This window comes from Mobula birostris, chromosome 8, assembly GCF_030028105.1.
Source record: "Mobula birostris isolate sMobBir1 chromosome 8, sMobBir1.hap1, whole genome shotgun sequence".
In the NCBI taxonomy this organism is placed as follows: domain Eukaryota; kingdom Metazoa; phylum Chordata; class Chondrichthyes; order Myliobatiformes; family Myliobatidae; genus Mobula; species Mobula birostris.
The window spans coordinates 49,071,736-49,091,351 of NC_092377.1; the positions used below are offsets into that span (position 1 = coordinate 49,071,736).

The 19,616-nt window shown below is 40.2% G+C and overlaps 1 protein-coding gene across 3 annotated transcripts in view; it reads left to right on the forward strand.

Annotated features, from left to right (window-relative positions):
• The first annotated feature begins 5,984 nt into the window (after positions 1–5,984).
• angel2 (angel homolog 2 (Drosophila)) overlaps positions 5,985–19,616 on the forward strand; it is a 67,489-nt gene continuing 53,857 nt past the window's right edge. Inside the window, exons 1-3 of one of the 3 annotated variants that reach the window (XM_072265151.1) lie at positions 6,389–6,573; positions 6,948–7,063; positions 16,062–16,504. In XM_072265151.1, coding sequence (XP_072121252.1) covers positions 6,999–7,063; positions 16,062–16,504 — 508 coding nt within the window. In that variant the 5' untranslated portion in view covers positions 6,389–6,573; positions 6,948–6,998. Of the gene's footprint in view, positions 6,148–6,388; positions 6,574–6,947; positions 7,064–16,061; positions 16,505–19,616 lie in introns of those variants that run through there. The other 2 variants (XM_072265152.1, XM_072265154.1) reach the window with 2 other exon arrangements.

Here is a 19,616-nt window from a genome sequence, read left to right on the forward strand (position 1 = left end):
AATTCTCTACCACCACTCTCTGGCTTCTTCCATCGAGCCAATGTCTAATCCAATTTACCACCTCTCCATGTATACCTAGCGACTGAATTTTCCTAACTAACCTCCCATGCAGGACCTTGTCAAAGGCCTTACTGAAGTCCATGTAGACAATATCCACTGCCTTCCCTTCATCCACTTTCCTGGTAACCTCCTCGAAAAACTCCAATAGATTGGTCAAACATGACCTACCACGCACAAAGCCACGTTGACTCTCCCTAATAAGTCCCAGTCTATCCAAATGCTTGTAGATTCTGTCGCTTAGTACTCCCTCCAATAACTTAGCTACTACCAATGTTAAACTTACTGGCCTATAATTTCCCGGATTACTTTTCGATCCTTTTTTAAACAACGGAACAACATGAGCCACTCTCCAATCCTCCGGCACCTCACCGACAGCGACATTTTAAATATTTCAGCCAGGGCCCCTGCAATTTCAACACTAGTCTCCTTCAAGGTCCAAGGGAACACCCTGTCAGGTCCCAGGGATTTATCCACATTGGGTGAAGAAATTCCGAGGCCACACTTATTTCCTGTGGCAAGAGCTTTTTCCATCACCCAAAGATTGGCCCCTGCAATATCTTTAAGAAAATTATCTTTAGTTTGAAGATTATAAAAACGTAATTACCAATCACAGAATTATTGGGGTGACAAGGGAAACCATGATTATTAACAAAGGCAATCATTTATACCATCACAAAAGGTAAAGTTAAGTCCAGTAAGATAGCAGCCCATGCAAAAGCAGCAGCCTCTTGGGGGCCAACCAAAGGTGCTTTTGTTTTCTGTGACTCAAAGACAATTCTACTCCAAGAACATCGGGTCCTGCAGGGCTACTCCATCGGTGAACTCCTCATTGATCGGAGAAGCCGGACTGGTGTTGGCAGTGGAGTTGGCCGAGGTGTAGAAGGGGTCAGCCAAGGTGTCAAAGGAGCTGGTCAGAATATTGAAGGAGCCCACCGATGTGTCGGAGGAGCCAGATTGGGTCTGGAGGAGTTGACCTGACTGCAGACCATGTTGCTGCCCACTACTCGGAAGCGTCGGAGTTGGTGCAGTATAACCGTGGGAGATTGTCTCAGATCTTTCACTTGTGATCACAAGACTCTGTTGGACAGTGATAATATAAGCTGCCGCAGGGACAGGACTGAAGGGACAGTCGATATGGGAGCTGTGTAGCGAGAACTAGGCCTTAAGCCTCCGGCTTGCCTGCTGCTGCAGACCAGGTGAGAGACACAGAATCACCACAGCATGGTTGAGCAGTGGAATGACACACTGGATTGTATGCGTCTGTACACTGCCAGGAGACTGTAACATCGATTGCTGGACTTTGTCACTCGCGGTCTTGGTTTTCAAGTAAATATGCTTCTTTGCTCGATATTTGGAATTGCGTTACTCGCTATTTTTTGATGTTTGCTTGTTTGAATGTTAAAATTTGATTTGATGTCATTGGGAATCATCAGAATAAATATTAATAACATTTCTAAAAATTATTGGCAAGTCATATTTCTTCATTAATATTGTAATTTAAACATCCGATGTCCATTTTCTAGCGTTCACCATGTTTTCCCCTTCATTCTTACGTTGCTGCTCTAACTAGAATGCTAGAAAGTAGGAGCAGGAATAGGCCATCAGCCCTTAAGCCTGGCCAGCCATTCAGTATGATAGTGACTGATCTTTGCTGCTTTACACTGGGCTTTAACAAAACAGAAGACCTGCATGAACGCAGTAGATGACCTGACTGAACTGAGTACATAGATGCAATTACAAGGAAGCCGAGTGGAGAGTGGAAAGTGGAGAGCCGGTTACATGTGTCCAGGTCCTTGCTCAGGCAGGAGTTAATTCTGGCTTTGACTAACCTGTTAGAGTGAGTTTTTGGGTAGATGATTCATTTACACTTAAGTGACTCTGGCCACCAGTCTTCTGTTTGACAAAGTACTATGGATTGAGTTCACAACATTGCATTTCCTAAAAGCTGTGAATATCGGCATACTAGCCAGACGCTGCAGATGGAAGTGTGAAATTTACAGGTAGTTTCGAAGACAGCCTTATCCATACTTTATAAATATTAATTGTCCTCTATGTTAGCACATAAAATACCAAATAAATGTATTGTGGATTTGACTTGCACTCCTAAAGGCTGTGAGTACCAATCCAGACATGTTGGCTTTGGGAGGAAAGGATGAAGTCAGAAGGTGTGGTCTTTTGTATGTAGCTTCAAAAGGAAGCATTGTCTAGGCATTGTCTATAACTTGGTAAATAGTGATTGCCCTTTGTGTTTAGCAAATAAATATCGAGCCCACATTAGGCTAGCAGACCTTTCCACCAAAAGCGTCTCCGTCCATATGTTGTCTGCTGTACCTTGTGTCGAATAAAGAAGCTGCTTTGTATCTACCAGCAACTCTGTCTCTCCAGTGATTTCATCCACACTGCAACATAACCTCTCAAAGTACTTCATCACTGTAGCTGTGAGCACGACTGGCTGATAGTCGTTGAGGTAGTTCACCCTGCTCCCTTTGGGCACTGGCACTCTCTTTTGAAGCAAGTGAGAACTGCGTCATTGAGAGATTGGGGATGCCCTTGAATACTACAGCCAGTTGATTAGTACAGAAGCAGACGTAGAGGCACTGATGAGCTTTCTTGGCCATGGCATCATTGTAGTTGGGCCAAGGCAGGCTATTATGACATTCAGTCCAAGGAACTTGAAGCTCTCTATTACAAGGCATTCAGCTTATCAGCAAAAAATGATTGGACTGAAATTATAAAATCAAGAATTGTGTGATTAAGGATATCATTGTGGACTTCAGGCATGCCAGGAGTCACACTCACGTCCCCACCTACATTAACGGAACTGTAGTGGAGTGTGTATCAACCTTCAAATTCCTTGGTGTCCATATTTCTGAGGATCTCACCTGGTCCCTGAACTCCTCCATCCTGATCAAAAAGGCGCAACAGCGCCTTTATTTCCTGCAGAGCATCAAGAAAGCTCACCTCTGTCCCAGGATACTGACAGACTTTTACCGCTGTACCATTGAGAGCATACTCACCAACTGCATCTCAGTGTGGTATGGCAATTGTCCTGTATCGGACCACAAAGCACTCCAGCGTGTGGTGAAAACTGCCCAGCAGATTATCGGCACCCAATTGCCCACCATTGAGAACATCTACCATAAACACTGCCTGGGCAGGGCGAAAAACATTATCAAGGATGCATCTCACCCTAACCATGGACTTTTTACTCTCCTCCCATCCGGTAGGCGCTACAGGAGTCTCCACTCCCGCACCAGCAGGCACAGGAAGAGCTTCTTCCCGGAGGCTGTGACACTGCTGAACCTGTCATCACAGCGCTAAACAGTATTGCATCCGTATTGTACTGTCTCAGTACTTTTATATTTGTGTGCTGTAGCACTTCTGTTATTCACAGTTATTTTGTAAATAACACTATTCTTTGCATTTCTGGTCAGGTGTTAAATGCATTTCATTGGCTTTGGATCTGTACTCGGCACAATGACAATAAAGTTCAATCTAATCTTATCTTCTGGATTAGACTTTTGAAATCTAGTGGATTCTGATTAATTGGGGCATATCAGGACAAGTATATTTCGGCCCAAGTAAGCAGCTGCACCAATTAACTGAAGATTCATGGAAATAGTTAAAAGGTATAAAAAAGAAAAAAAACATTTAACTGAGTAACAATTTATGTATTTAAATGAAATACACAACAAATTAGAACAGTATCAATACCTCCACAGTAACCATGAAGCTGTGTATTAGTTCCTAATAGTTAACAACGGAGGAATTCAACTGCCGTGTTCTTACGATTGACTGTAAATGAACAAAATCCACGCAGACACCTAGTGGAGATAATGGACTATCTTCATACTATTGCATCCTCTAAATTTTCATTTTCATTGTAACATTCAAGATATCTTCAAATTCTAACTTCTTTTAGTACTAAAATTGTTTCATTTTCACTCACTGCCATTTGTGGCTTAAAACCATGGTGATAAAAACAGTTCTGAATTGTCTTACTGTTTATTAGTGACAAAAATCACTGTTTTTTGAACACAAACACACACAACTGATGCTATTTAAAAACTGATCACTCTAAGCAGAATGTAGTGTCTAATGGCCAAGCAAGTGCACGCGACTGACGCTTATTAGAACTGTTCCGCAATAGCCTCCTGCATCAACTAAGTGACATAGTGTCCCAAATAAACGAAGGGAATCCTGGCTATTTTCTTGATTAGTTTTTGTTCTTTAAGAGTTGTCCCAAGTAAATGGCTCCCTGATTAATCAATGGCCCAGTTAATCAGAGTCCACTGTACAATTAATTTTCATACTTGTTAGTCTTCCTAGGAGAAACAGCAAAGTAAAATTCCATTAATTCACTCTGATGATTCCCAGTTAAATTTCATCCCTAGGAGAGACACGGATGAGGTACACCATGGTCCACCTCCAGGACATGTGTTACCCCTCCTATGAACACACGGGACAGAGCCAATAGTAAGGGAGGGTTAGATAAGTGAACCAGAGAGTCACAGAGGGAGTATTCCCTTTGGCAGAAAGGGTAGGGAGGATGGTGGCATCTTACCCCACTGATTTAGCCAATATTGTTCTGTTCTGGGATGCATACTTTAGGAAAGAAGTGAAGACTAGAGAAAGCATAGTGGAGATTTGCAAAAATGAATCTACAGGAAGACTGGAGAAGACGAGTTTGTTCCATTTTGACCACTGGAGGCTGTGAGAAGGTCTAAAAGAGATGTTTTAAAATCACAATGATAGGTAGACAGAAGCTGTTCTCTTTGGAAAAAATATCAAGAACTAGGGTACACAGAATAAGAGGGACTGGCCAAGAACCAAAACTAACATAAAAGGGGATGGGGGGGTGGTTACGATCTGGAAAAAGGCTGGTAGGGTAGAAATGCTGGCAGATTCTGCTGTAGTTTTCAAAAGAGTCTTGCCTACATACCTTACAGGCAAAAACTGTGGGAATCTGGGGAGAAGGTAAGGATGTAGAACATTATTGTTAATTTTTACTTAAGTCAATAGCCTCTTTTTGTGCTGTGACTGTAATATTTTTAAAACAAATTAAATGGGCTTTGACCAAATATTGAAATATATCATACCCTCAAATACTGTTACATAAACCCTTACAAATATTGTTGATTTAATTGACAAGATTTTAAAGCAACTGTATAAATAGTGTGTTACTCCGGTTTGAATCAGAATTAGGTTTCATATCACAAAATATACATTATGAAATTTGTTGACATCAGCAATACGATGCAATACATGATAACAGAAGAAAAAAGTGTGATTTACTATATATTATATATATTATATTATACACTCACATACACATATATTAAACATGTATGTACATAGTTAAATTTTACAAAAATAAAAATAAAAAAGGGGTGAGGTGGTATTATTATCAACCAAGTACTCCATCACCAGCTTTTGTTGTGCATGTCAAAGTGAAATTATATAGTCGTATGGGCATAAAAACACAGGTTAAAATCAACAGGTTTTATATTGTAAATGTTGGTGAGATTGGGTGCGCATTTTAATCGCCTAGTTTTAATAGGATTATAGTTAATATGTATTCGATTACAGATGTTTAAGGATTTTTTTTCCTCCAAAAATACTTTATTCAGAATTATTACAAAATAGTTATTTACATATAAGAAAAAACATTCGTTGACTCTGAGTCCTTATTCAATAAAGTTATTTACAATAAAATTATGCGTTGACTCTCTGTTCATATACAAATGAAAGATGTTTACAATTTTGTTTCAATCTGGCATAAATCCATCCACAACAGATATAACTCAAGTTCAGGAATGAATCTTTAAAATGAGTTAAGATGGTGCATTAATGTGACGAGGCGAATTAACGAAAACGAGTCTGTAAAATGATTGTAGACTTTTTTTATGATTCATTTGTGGCGTCAGTCCTACCTAGTTTAATTCTGCCATCTAAAAAAGAGAGAAATATTTCCAGTAGACCACATTTTTTTCGGAAAGCTTTTTTAATAGACTGGTCTGTTGACTACCGAATGGAACACAATGGAGTTCGATAACTAGGACGACACTACAGTATGTACAACTGCATGTAAGTTAATAATAATTTACCACTTGCGCTTGAGAGGAGAGAATTGAGATTTGGACGAGGGCCTCAATTTACTGCAGTTTTTTGAAGCTCCCTATATTTTCCCGATACATTTCTGTAAATCAGACATACGTACGGTAACAGCAGTTGAGTTTAGTGTGCATGCATTCGGTGTAGTTTTCTGTCTGAGTCGTCAAGCTGCGGTGAAGTGGCGCCCCAGCAAGAGGACTACAACTCCCAGAATGCCCAGGGCCGCAGTTATTTTCCGGCCTAACGGAAGCCAGTGTAGGGAGAGGCCTGGAATTGTTAGGAATGAGCTGCTAAATATCAAGCCTTCATTTTTCCGGTTTGGCAGAGTTACTGAGTAGATATCCATCACCGATGACATGTTCTCTGAACTGAATGCAATAACTTTTGGCTGGCGATTCCGTAAGTGGTAGTTATTGACTTTAATGCGCATTTCTTCAATCGTATTCCATCCCAAGTACTTTAGTTCCGCGTGAACTGTAAACAAAAACGCATTTCCTTAAAAGTTCAATTAGAGAAAGAAGACTATCAAAAATACTTTGTAACTGTTGGTACAGAATGAGGAATTGCGTTCTTGATACAAGAACATCGCGCTAATTTTGCTTAAAGTTGAATTATCTTCTTCTTTTGGCACGGAAATAAATGCACGCTGAAATATATTTTACCTGCTAATATTTCAGTGAGCCGTTCAACAATAAGTGAATGAAATTGGATTAAATTATTGATGTGTAAAACACAGATTTTTGTTTTAATGCTTTTACATATTGTTTTGTGAGTTTGACTTGGTAGATACTGGATCAACAGAGTTTGGAAAGCAATCTTGAAGAATGAGTGGCCACAGATTTATACCTTTTGGGCACTCTGCTGGGCTGTATACACAGGATTTCAGAGGGTAGGAAATCACTTGGCATTCATATCTGCATCAGAAAAATAATCCGCAAGTAGAAAGATTTTAAATGAATTTAGCGTACTTAGTTAATTCATGATAAAGTTGTCCACCTTTTCCTTCCTCCTGTCACCAATACCAACATCTCTGCCGTACAGATTCAGTCTGGGAGCATAGATTTGTAATGTATGAAATTAATATGATGCAATGAAAAATATTGACCTTTTAATAAAATTGAAAAATGTTTGTTACTACTTGAGTTAAACTTTGAGGGGCTCATGTAATTTCTAGCTTTGCAAATACAGTTTAAAATGCTGTTAAATAGTTGATGATTTAAACATAGTTCATAGAACAGTACAGCACAGTAGGTGCCTTTGAGCCTGTGATGTGCCATCCTCCTGTGTAGGAACCTCCATGATCAATCCTTCCTTCCTACACAGCCCATAAAGTTCTGTTTTTCTTACACCGTTGAGCCATCTAAGAGTCTCTTAAATGTCCCTTTTGTATCAGCCTCTGTCACAAATCCTGGCAGTGTGTTCCAGGCACCCACCACTGTATAACAACAAAACTGTAACATCCCCCCTACTTTCCTCCACTCACTTTGAACAAATCTCTGATATTGGCAATTGCCACACTGGGAAAAAGGGCCTAGCTGTGCATCTCATAATCTTATGCACCTCTGTCAAGTCGCTTCTCAACCTCTGTCGCTCTAAAGAGAAAAGCCCTAGCTCGCTCAACCTTTCCTCTTAAGACGTTGTCTGAACCAGACAGCATCCTGGTAAATTTCCTCCACACGATCTCTAAAGCTTCTACATCCTTCCTATAATGTGGTGACCAGAACGGAACACAATAGTCTAAGTGATGTCTAAAAAGAATTTTCTAGAGCTGCAACATTAGCTCCTGACTCTTGAATATAATCCCCTCACTAATGAAGGCCAGCACACAATATGCCACCCTATCAACTTGTGTGGCAGTTTTGCTGGATCTACTGTATGGACTCTGTTCCTCTAAACTGTTAAGAATCCTGTTGTTAACTTTGGACTCTGCCTTCAAGTTTGATCTTCCAAGGTGTATCACTTAACACTTTTCCAGACTGAACGCTACCTGCCACTTCTCTGCCCAACTGTGCATCCTGTCTATATCCCTTTGTAACTTAAGGCAACCTTCTGCACTATCCACAATACCAACAATCTTCGTATCGTCTGTAAATGTACCCACTCCACCACTTCCATTCTGACATGTCTGTCCACGGCCTCCTCTACTGTAAAGATGAAGCCACACTCAGGTTGGAGGAACAACACCTTATATTCCGTCTGGGTAGCCTCCAACCTGATGGCATGAACATTGACTTCTCTAACTTCCGCTAATGCCCCACCTCCCCCTCGTACTCCATCTGTTATTTATTTATATACACACATTCTTTCTCTCTCTCTCCTTTTTCTCCCTCTGTCCCTCTGACTATACCCCTTGCCCATCCCCTGGGTTCCCCCCTCTCTCCCTGGACCTCCTGTCCCATGATCCTCTCATATCCCCTTTGCCAATCACCTGTCCAGTTCTTGGCTCCATCCCTCCCTCTCCTGTCTTCTCCTATCATTTTGGATCTCCCCCTCCCCCTCCCACTTTCAAATCTCTTACTAGCTCTTCCTTCAGTTAGTCCTGACGAAGGGTCTCGGCCTGAAATGTCGACTGTGCCTCTTCCTAGAGATGCTGCCTGGCCTGCTGCATTCACCAGCAACTTTGTTGTGTGTTGCTTGAATTTCCAGCATCTGCAGAATTCCTGTTGTTTGCGTTTTAAACTTCCTCATCCAAGTCATTTATAAAAATCTCAGAGCATGGGCTCCAGGACAGACTCCTGTGGAGCACCAGTATCTTTCATCTCTTTGTGATCTCATCTCACATACAATATTAAATGTACTCTTATTTTAGATGTGTTCACCCTGTGTGAAACAAAGTATTTTCTACAGAAGAACAGAATCTGAGATCTTTATCAAAGTGATCTGAAGTGTGGCCGTAGTGATCTGAAGTTTTTGAAGGTTCAGCAAAGCCATGCTAACTGTTACCAAAGCACTAACCTGGATGAAAGTGCAATTGCATGTGCAGAGATTTTTTTTTTAAATAATTTAAAAATTTAACACTGTTAAAAATTAACTTTTCTTACATATAGTGCCTTTTCAGATCGTTCCAAATTAATTATGTTTATTTGGAAACTTGATTGTTATTGTGGGAAAATAAATTTGAGAACCCAGTTGCACAAGCCAAGATTCTACGAACAAGAGGCTGATAAAGGCACATGTCACATTTTGATCATATTGGTAGTATTTGTAAAAACATCTTAATTTTGCATCCTTAATGTTCCCAGCATCGGTCAAGCAAACTGGAAGGTTTTATTGTGGTACTACGATGTATGATGCTTCTGGTTATAATAGTTATGTTCAATACCTGGTATCCTTTTCATACCATCTACGGGCATTTTATTATAATGCAGTTGTATGTGGGTTCTAGATGCTCTGACTGTTTTCTTTTAAGACCGTGGAAGGGTTGAGCTGGTAAATTAATATAGGTTGTCATGAATTTTGAAGAAATAGTAAATGCCAAGCCAAAGATATTGATTGATTACCTAAAGCTAATGTTTTAATTCTTTAAAAGGTGTTAATATAGGTGAAGTTATTTTTGCTTAGATTTTTAGTTTTGTTAAGTCTTTAATTTTCTGCAAACTTGTTGTGTTCCAACATGTTGAGAACTTGGTCATCAAGCTTCTGCATTTTATTTTTCAATATCTTAGTGTCACACAATGCCTTGAAAAAGTATTCAGCCCCCACAACAATTTTCACATTTTACTGACTCATTTTGTAAACTTAAAGTATATTGAAGTAGCCCTTTTTTGAGCTAATTTACAAAACATTGTGCATCATGTCAAGTCAAAAGAAATATTCCAAAACTTCTCAAAAGTTAAATAAATATTAAAAAACACAATTATGAGTCTGAAAAAGTATTCATCTCCTTTGTAATTATTATGCTAACTTTCCTCAGGTGCAATATCAAAGTTTTCAAAGGTACATTTCACGTCAGAGAAATGTATACAATATATATCCTGAAATGTTTTTTTCTTCGCAACCATCCACGAAAACAGAGGAGTGCCCCCAAAGAATGAATGACAGTTAAATGTTAGAACCCCAGAAGTCCCCCCCCAGCTCCCCACCCTCCCGCACGTAAACAGCAGCAAGCAACAATCCCCCCTCCCCCACCAGCAAAATAAAAAATTTTCGCACCCTCCACCGAGCACTCAAGAGTGAGCAAAGCAACAGCAAAGACACAGACTTGCAGTTACCCCAAAGACTACTTGTTCATCTGGTATTTGACATACCACAGGCTCTCTCTCTCCCTAATAAGGGACAAAGAGGTGTCTGTTTCACAGCGAGAAGGGTGACATAACAAACAACTGGCTGGTTTATGATGATAAAAGTCGCTTTTTCCGAGCTCTGTGCCCAAAGATCTCGGGTCTCTGGGCACACAGCCAGAGATTTTCTGTCTCCAACGACACACCGATCTCCTGCAGAGGCACCGACCTCTGATCCCTCCACCCCCCAGAGCCACGAAATTTCAGTCCTCCAAAGGCGAGCGAAGCTCATAAGCCAAGCCCTTGGTGTGCTGAAGAAACCCCGAGAGCAGGTCACATTCCTGCAAAGAGCTGTAGTCAGCGTGTAAATTCAGGTCAGGGTTTTCAAAGGAACCCTGAAAGGGAAAAATGGAGATATTACAAATGGAAATAGAGCTGTTTCTGAAGGTGCAAACAAAGGAGTCGCCGTTAGGTGCCATTAATCCTTCTAAGCTCCTGAAAAACAATATACAGTATTACCTTACTAACTCGCCCAATTTGTTGATGTAGAAAATTGGAGGGTCACCTGTTTTCAATGAATTCATAAGAATAAATACCCACTCACACTGTAAGGTCCAACAGTGTGGTAAATTTTCGACAAACCCAACCAAAGTGAAGAAAAGATCTGGGGATGGGTACAAGATCATCTCAAAGGCTCGGAGCTCAGTGCAGTTAATCATGAAAAGGTAAAAAAAATGAAACCACAGCTGCTCTGCATGGATCAGGTGCCCCTTGAAATTTATTCACCGGAGAAGAATGGCACTTGTAAGAGAGGCTACTGTGGTGCCAACAGTCACTCTGAGTGAGCTGCCCAAGTCAGTGGCTGCAACTGGAAATGAAGTTTATGGTCCTTCAATCTCTAGACCTTGTACAAAAAGGATATTTAGTGAAGAGTGGTAAGGAAGAAGCCCTGGCTAAAAAACATTTTTACATTGTTTTTACATTTTTTCAATGTTTTTACATTGCAGAGCATCTTAGAGGATACTGTAAGGATGTTGAAGGAGGTCTTGTATTTGGATGAGACTAAAGTAGAATTTTTTGGCCTCAACATTACGTAGTATGTGTGGTATAAATCAAATACTACAAATCAGCGAGATAATACCATCCCTACTTAAAAATATGGTGATGTAGTATCATTTTATGGGGATGTTTTTCAACAGCAGGGACTGGAAATCTGGTCAGGATTGACGGGAAGATGAACGCTGATAAATATAGAGAGATTGTGGATAAAAACCTGTCAGCCTCTGCCAGAAAGCTTAAACTGGGAAGGAAGTTCATCTTTCAGCAGGGCAATGACCCAAAACACGCTGCCAGAGCAACCATGGAGTGGCTTCAAATGAAGAAAATAGACATCCTTGAGTGGCCCAGTCAGAGTCCTGACCTTAACCTAATCAAACATCTCTGGCAAGACTAATAAACTTTTCTTGGGCTTCCAGCCGGGTACAGTTATCAATTATAACAATGTTTCAATGACAAACTCTGCCATCTTCATCAGGGATGATGCCTGGGCAAGCCATCATATAAGATTATTAAGGGATTAGACACGCTAGAGGTGGGAAACATGTTTCCGCTGAGGGGTGAGTCCAGAACCAGAGGTCACAGTTTAAGAATAAGGGGGAGACGATTTAGAACGGAGTTGAGGAAAAACTTTTTCACACAGAGGGTTGTGGTTCTGTGGAATGCTCTGCCTCAGAAGGCAGTGGAGGCCAATTTTCTGGATTCTTTCAAAAAAGAATTTCAAGATAGAGCTCTTAAAGACAGCGGAGTGAAGGGAAATGGGGAGAAGGTAGGAAAAGGGTACTGATTGTGGATGATCAGCCATGATCACAGTGAATGGTGGTGCTGGCTTGAAGGGCTGAATGGCCTACTCCTGCACCTATTGTCTATTCTGTCTGTCTGTATCTTGTTTTACGGCAGTTGGCATCCAGCTTAGTGGTGCATTACCGCCACCCTCTGCTCCAGAATGTGCACTAGACATACATTCTAAATCCCTTCACCCAATCGCGCGCGCGCACACACACACACACACACACACACACACACACACAAACCTACACTTCACCCTCCCATCTTTGACCATCCTAGTATCCTATTCCTGTTTATTCGTCATATTCTATAAAAAACCCCTGTACCCCTTAAAAACGCTAAAAATACCCGGACTTGTGCTCTCTCACCCATGCCCAGCAACCCTTTTAATGTGAATTCCTGCATCTCCAACTCCCTTAATTTACTTCTCATCATCTTTCTCTGTATCCCATACTTCCTGCAACTGAGAACTACATGTTCTACTGACTCCTCTTCCTGACATTCCTCACACAATCCTGTCTGGTGTTTCCCTATCATTTTCAATGTTTTGTTTAATGCACAATGCCCCAGCCTTAACCTAGTCCACACAATTTCCTCTCTTCTGTTTCCATTACCTACCCTAGTAACTGCAACACTCTTTTGTATTTGACATAAATGCCTCCCTTTCCCCTCCCTGTCCCATCTTTCTTGCCACATTCGGTTGACTTTTTCCCAGATTACACACTTAACCTCTGCTTTACTGATACTAATGTGCATTTCCACATTTTCTTTCTTTAACGCCCTCTTTGCCAACTCATCCAACCTCTCATTCCCCTTCACCCCTACATGTGCTGGAACCCATAGAAATTTTACCTGACCTCCCTGATTTGCAATTCTTGTAACTAACTGAAGGACTTCATAAAGTACATCTTGCCGACTGTTTGTGTGAAAAGACCTTAAACTTGCTAGAACTGAGGATGAATCTGAACATATCAATGCTTTGGCTTGTCTGACTTTCTGCACCCATTGCAACGCAACCAACACTGCCAGCATCTCCACTGTAAACACCCCTAACTTATTAGATGTTCTTCTGCTGATTCCAATTTCTTTTGCTGGTATTACCACCCCAAACCCTGTCACTCCTGTTTCAGGTTCCTTCGCACCATCCGTATAAATGTGAGTATAATCACTATACTTTTCCATCACATGATAGTTAAATGCATTTACCAAATCTGTCTTATATCTTTCTTTCCTTTTTACCTCTAACAAATGCCAGTCTATGTTAGGCCATACAAGCTTCCATGGAGCTACAACCGGATAAACTACTGAAGGACTTATCCTCAGATCAAATACTCCACATTCTTTCGCGATATCATTCCCTACCCGACTAAAGGTATCCCTCTGAAACCTCCCATTTTCCCAGCACTCCTGCAACACTTCTTTAGTAGGGTGAGAATCATTGTGCCCCTGCAAGTTAGCCCAGTAGTTTGCCATCAGTTGCATCCTTCTTAGTTCCAAAGGCATTATTCCCATTTCTACCTGTAGTGCTGACACTGGTGACGTTTTAAAAGCCCCACTGCACACTCTCAAGGCCTGAGCCTGAATCACATCCAGTTTCCTTATAAGAGACCTAGCTGCTGATCCATATACTATATTTCCATAATCCAGTACAGATCTTACTAAAGCCACATACATTCTCTTCAAAGCTGAACAACTTGCTCCCCATTCCCTACCAGTCAAACATCTCATCACATTTATTACTTTTTTACATTTCTCCTCAACTCTCCTGATATGGTCTGCCCATGTTAATCGTGAATCAAATATAACTCCCAAAAATTTAAATGATGCAACCCTTTCTAATTCAACCCCATACATCCTTAACCTCTTTCCTACCTCAACCCTTTTCCTGGTAAAAAATACAGTTTGAGTTTTACCTACTGAAAATCTACATCCCCAATCATAACCCCACTCTACCACTTCATCAATTGCTTCTTGTAGTTTCCTGATTATATGGTCCTATTGTCTATTGTCTAGCCTGGTGGTATTTATACCCCTGTGTTCTGTCCCTCCTGATTGGTTAGTCCTCATCCAATCAAGTTTCTGCTCTCCCACCTTGTTTACAGTCAAATTCCAGTTCTTACTTAGAGCGAGACCTTCATCTTTGTTAAAATTCTTTTCATCTAGTTTTATTTCAATGGTTTCTTTTACCAGGCAGTCCCAAAAGCCATTGATGCAGAACAGTAGTTTTGTGCTGTCGAAGTCAATCCTATGGCCATTGTAAATGCAGTGTTGTGCCATAGCCGATTTCACCGGGTATCACCTCCTGTGCTCCTTGATATAGCTTTCTGCCGTCTGGCTGATATACGCTGCTCTGCATTCATAAGGAATCCTGTAAACGCCAGCCAACCTGAGTCCCAGGTCATCTTTGACCCGCATAAGCTGTGATTTGAGTTTCCTTACGAGTTTGTGGATGGTATTAATCCGTTATTTCTTCAATATCCTAGCGATCCTTCCAGAAACTGGAAGTATAGGGAAGATGGGCAGTAACAATGGGTTCCTCCTTGTTAGAGTTCCTGGTAGTTTCCATCACTGGCAAGACCTCAAGATTGTTGTCCACTGCTACTCCCCAAGTAATCTGGCACAGCTTGAATAATTTTAGGAGGAGGAATAGGCAAATCTTGCTCCATCATGTTCTGCAAAGCGAATAGAGACCTATCCGAAAAGAATACTGGCTATAATAGCTGAGAGAGGTGGTTCAACTAAGTACTGAGCAGAGGGAGATGAATACTTTTGAATTGCTGACGTTTCAGTTTTCAAATTTTTAGTTATTCATGGGTTTATATTTTTCCCTGTGTTTTGGGTTCTACTGCGAAAAAATGAGCATGTGATTCACAAATAAAAATTCTTATTTAAATTGATCAAAATCCCTGGTTGTAATGATCATTTATATGAACAAAGGGCTGTGGGCTGAATTCTTTTTCAAGTCACTGTAGCATGAAGAAATTTAAAACAAATTTGTAGATACTTTCGGGAGAATTGTTGAAATTACTCTCAACTTCCTAAAGAAACTGCATAAATGTAGCACTCTATTTTAAATATGATTTTGTGTCTTCACTTATTCTGTTTGACTCCAGTAGTAATATAGTATATTACCCTTGTATTTTATCTTCTTTCTTTGTAAACTATATGAATGCAAGCAACATTTTTTTTCATGGATATCTGAAAAAAATAGAAAGCTTTGAAGAATTTAGAATATAGCAAATTAATTCAAAAATTTATTCTGCTCTGTGGTACAAACTACTGTACACTTTATTTTATAAATAACATGCTTAGCTGTAGGCAGTCCTTGCTTTAAAAGGAGCGGAGGTGGTACATTTCTAGAAAGTGGTCCACATCTAAATTTTCTGTAACATGAAGCAAGAAATGCAAGCTTAAAATAATAAATTCTGTTATTTATTTCTTTTCTTCCATACACATGTTTGGCAACCCTTGCTTCCAGCAATTTGGTTTATGAAGATTCTTCCTTTTAGAATTGACAGATCACTGCCCAAAAATTTGAAATACAGGACAAAATTTTCTACCACTGAATTTGTGTAGAAAAGAAGTAAATAAATCAACACAATTTCTTTTTTCAACTTGTGTTTCTTTGACACATGCGTAAATGATGTGGCTTTACTCATGTTACAGACCATTTCTGGGAATGCAATCCTCCCCACTCCTAACTTCCATCGGGGTTGCCTGCAGTTGCATTTAAAATATACATTTTTTAAGCATCTTTTGTATTACACTTAGAAATAAACTCTGCACTCCATTATGATAAATATTTTGTTTTTTTTTCCTTAGCCACCATATGATTATTCGTCATCTGCAGAATTTGGGCAGGAACAGTATTGTTCGCTTACCAACTCCTCAGTTGTTTCATAACATTCCAGACTTCTCCTGTCCTCGTTGGGTGATAAATCCCCAAGGTTTTGGGAGTTCTCTCCCCTTCCATCAGAGACCATCGTTGTTCTTTTATGGTAGTTCATGGACAAGGGGTAGTTCTACACAGCAAACTTTTAATTCTTACACAAGTCGAACATCGGGTTGTTCCATGGAACCAAACGTAGATGCACATCAACCTAAACGAAGAAAGCATGATCCAGAAAATAAGAATCATTTGAAATTAAATGACGCAAATCAAGCAACACAGGACAAAACTAACTGTGAGGCTTTGCAGGACAGTGAATTGGAAAATTTGTGTAGCTCCAGCAGGGTCAAAGGTCAAGAAAACAGAAACCTAAAAGGTAAAAATCATTAATACTTTATGCTATTTAACCAGTTTTGGTGTAAAGCACCTCATGATGTTGCAATGTCCCTGTATTTGTTCAAACTTATAAGGATTGCATATTTTTAACATCCACGTTTAGAAATGAAATTATAATGCCATTCTTATCAAAATTACAAAGGCATAATCTTTGACAGATGCTTCATGGACCCAAGAGGACATTGACATTTGGGCAAAAAATATAAAGGGAAATGTACTTAATGAAAAAATAAATAATATGGAATTCATTGCTTACAGTATTGATGGAAGCAGAGTGGGGAAAAAAAGTCTTTTAGAATGGAATAGGGGAGAGGCATTTGAGGGAATGAATAGGGTGCCACAACTGATGGAATAATTTCATGAAAATTGAGCAGAGGTCTGGTGGGCTAAATTTGCTTGTATTGCATAACATTTCTATTACAATCTTTTCTTACTGGCTCCATGGGATATGGAAAGAAGCTGGAGTATCCTAAGGAACCCTACACAAGCATGGGAAGAACAGTGTTAGTCAGTATCAAACCTGAGTCAGAGCGATACTACAGCCACTGTTACCTCCTTTTCTCCACCTCAACTTAAAATATTGTATTTCTGAGCTAAAATCCTTTTTTGCTATCGTTCTAATGGAATTCTTAATTTTCAGAGCCACCCCCTTCCATTTCCACTCTGCCGTTGTTAACAAAATGTCGGTTACCCTGAATATTCAGTACCATCATTTTGTGTTATCCCGTACATCGGCACCTTTACCATAAAGTTCAAGCATGTACAACTCTGTCATCTACCCAAAATGTTGAAAGTTCATCATTTTAAAAAAAGGACAAATACAATCTAGCTAATTGCCATCTAATCAACCTGCTCTCAATCATCAGCAAAATTTCAGAAAATGTCATCAGCAATACTATCAAATGTCACTTGCCAACTGAGGATTTCATCAGGGCCACTCAACTCCAGGCTTTATCACAGCCTTGGTACAAAGAAGTGTCAGAGAGCTATATACAGAGTTGAAGTGGAAGTGAGTGTTTTAGGCATCAAGAGAGCTTTTTCTGAGTTTGGTGTCAAAGAGCTCCATTAAAACTCGAGTTAGTTATCAGGGCAAAATGCTCCAATAGTTGGGAGTCCAAGGAAATTAATTGTGTTGTTGGAGGCCAAGCTCACAGCCAAATGACATCAATATAGAACAGTGTCCGGAATACATATATCAACTATTTCATTGATCTTCTTTCTTCAATCATAAGGCAAGAAGTGGGGATGTTTGTATAATATACAATTTCAAATCAGCAAATAAATCTGCATACAGCAAGACCAGGACAACATTCAGGCATGGATTGATGAAGGGCAAGTAACATTCATGCCACAAATGTGCCTGTCAGCCACCATCTGCAGTAAGAGAGTTTATCCACCCATCCTTGATATTCAATGGCATTAACATTACCAAGTCTCCTACCATCAACATTCTGTAGGGGTAGTGTTGAGTAGAATAAATATATTGGTCAAAAGTTGGGAATCCTTTGGCAATTGACTTGTTTATTGACACCATCTAAAGATGCAGGTCAGGAGTGATGGAATACCGTTCACTTGTCTGAATGAGTGTAGCTCCATCAACTTGGAAAAAGCAGAGCACTCGATCAATATCCCATCCACTTCTTTAACTATTCATTCCCAATACCACTGGTGTATAATGACTGTGCCATGTACCATCTACAAAATATTTTGCATTTACTTTTTGGCCTACTTTAATGATAGCCGACAAACCTAAGGAATTGAGGGCTACGGGGAACTGGCACAGAAGAGAGGCATATAATAGCTATGTTGTATTAAATGGTAGGTTTGGGGTGGGGGGAGCAGGTAGCACCTATGTTCTTATAACCTATACCCCCAGGAAGAACAAAAACAGTATGCACATTGGGACATCACTACCTGCAGGTTCCTGTCCAAGCTGTGCACCATTGTAACTTGGAACTAAATTAAAACTATTAATCTTGGCACACTTAAGATTTTGGTGGTACCACACTGGTAGATTTTCCAAACAATTCAGACTATTGGATTTTATTCATAGAAACATAGAAAACCTACAGCACAATACAGGCCCTTCGGCCCACAGAGTTGTGCCGAACATGTCCCGACCTTAGAAATTACTAGGCTTACCTATAGCCCTCTATTTTAAGAAGCTCCATGTACCTATCAAAAAGTCTCTTAAAAGACCCTATTGTATCCACCTCCACCACCGTTGCTGGCAGTCCATTCCACGCACTCACCACTCTCTGAGTAAAAAACTTACACCTGACATCTCCTCTGTACCTACTCCCCAGCACCTTAAACCTGTGTCCACTTGTGGCAACCATTTCAGCCCTGGAAAAAAACCTCTGACCATCCACATGATCAATACCTCTCGTCATCTTATACACCTCTGTCAGGTCACCTCTCATCCTCCGTCGCTCCAAGGAGAAAAGTCTGAGTTCACTCAACTTATTCTCATAAGGCATGCTCCCCAATCCAGGCAACATCCTTGTAAATCTCCTATGGCTTCCACATCCTCCTTGTAGTCAGGCGACCAGAACTGAGCACAGTACTCCAAGTGGGGTCTGTCCAGGGTCCTATATAGCTATATATTATCTCTTGGCTCCTAAATTCAGTTCCACGATTGATGAAGGCCAATACACCGTACACCTTCTTAACCACAGAGTCAACCTGTGCAGCAGCTTTGAGTGTCCTATGGATTCAGACCCCAAGATCCCTCTGATCCTCCACACTGCCAAGTGTCTTACAATTAATACTATATTCTGCCATCATATTTGACCTACCAAAATGAACCACTTCACAATTATCTGGGCTGAACTCCATCTGCCACTTCTCAGCCCAGTTTTGCATCGTATCAATGTCTTGTTGTGACCTCTGACAGCCCTCCACACTATCCACAAGACCTCCAACCTATTAGTATTTGAAGTTCAAAGTACATTTATTATCAAAGTATGTAAACATTGATAATAAAGAAATCCAGAAGAACCCATATATTTAATAAAAAAAAGACAGTTGAGCACTCCATGTGCAGAGGAAAAAAAACACATTATGCAAACAAATAGCATTCCGAACTGCAG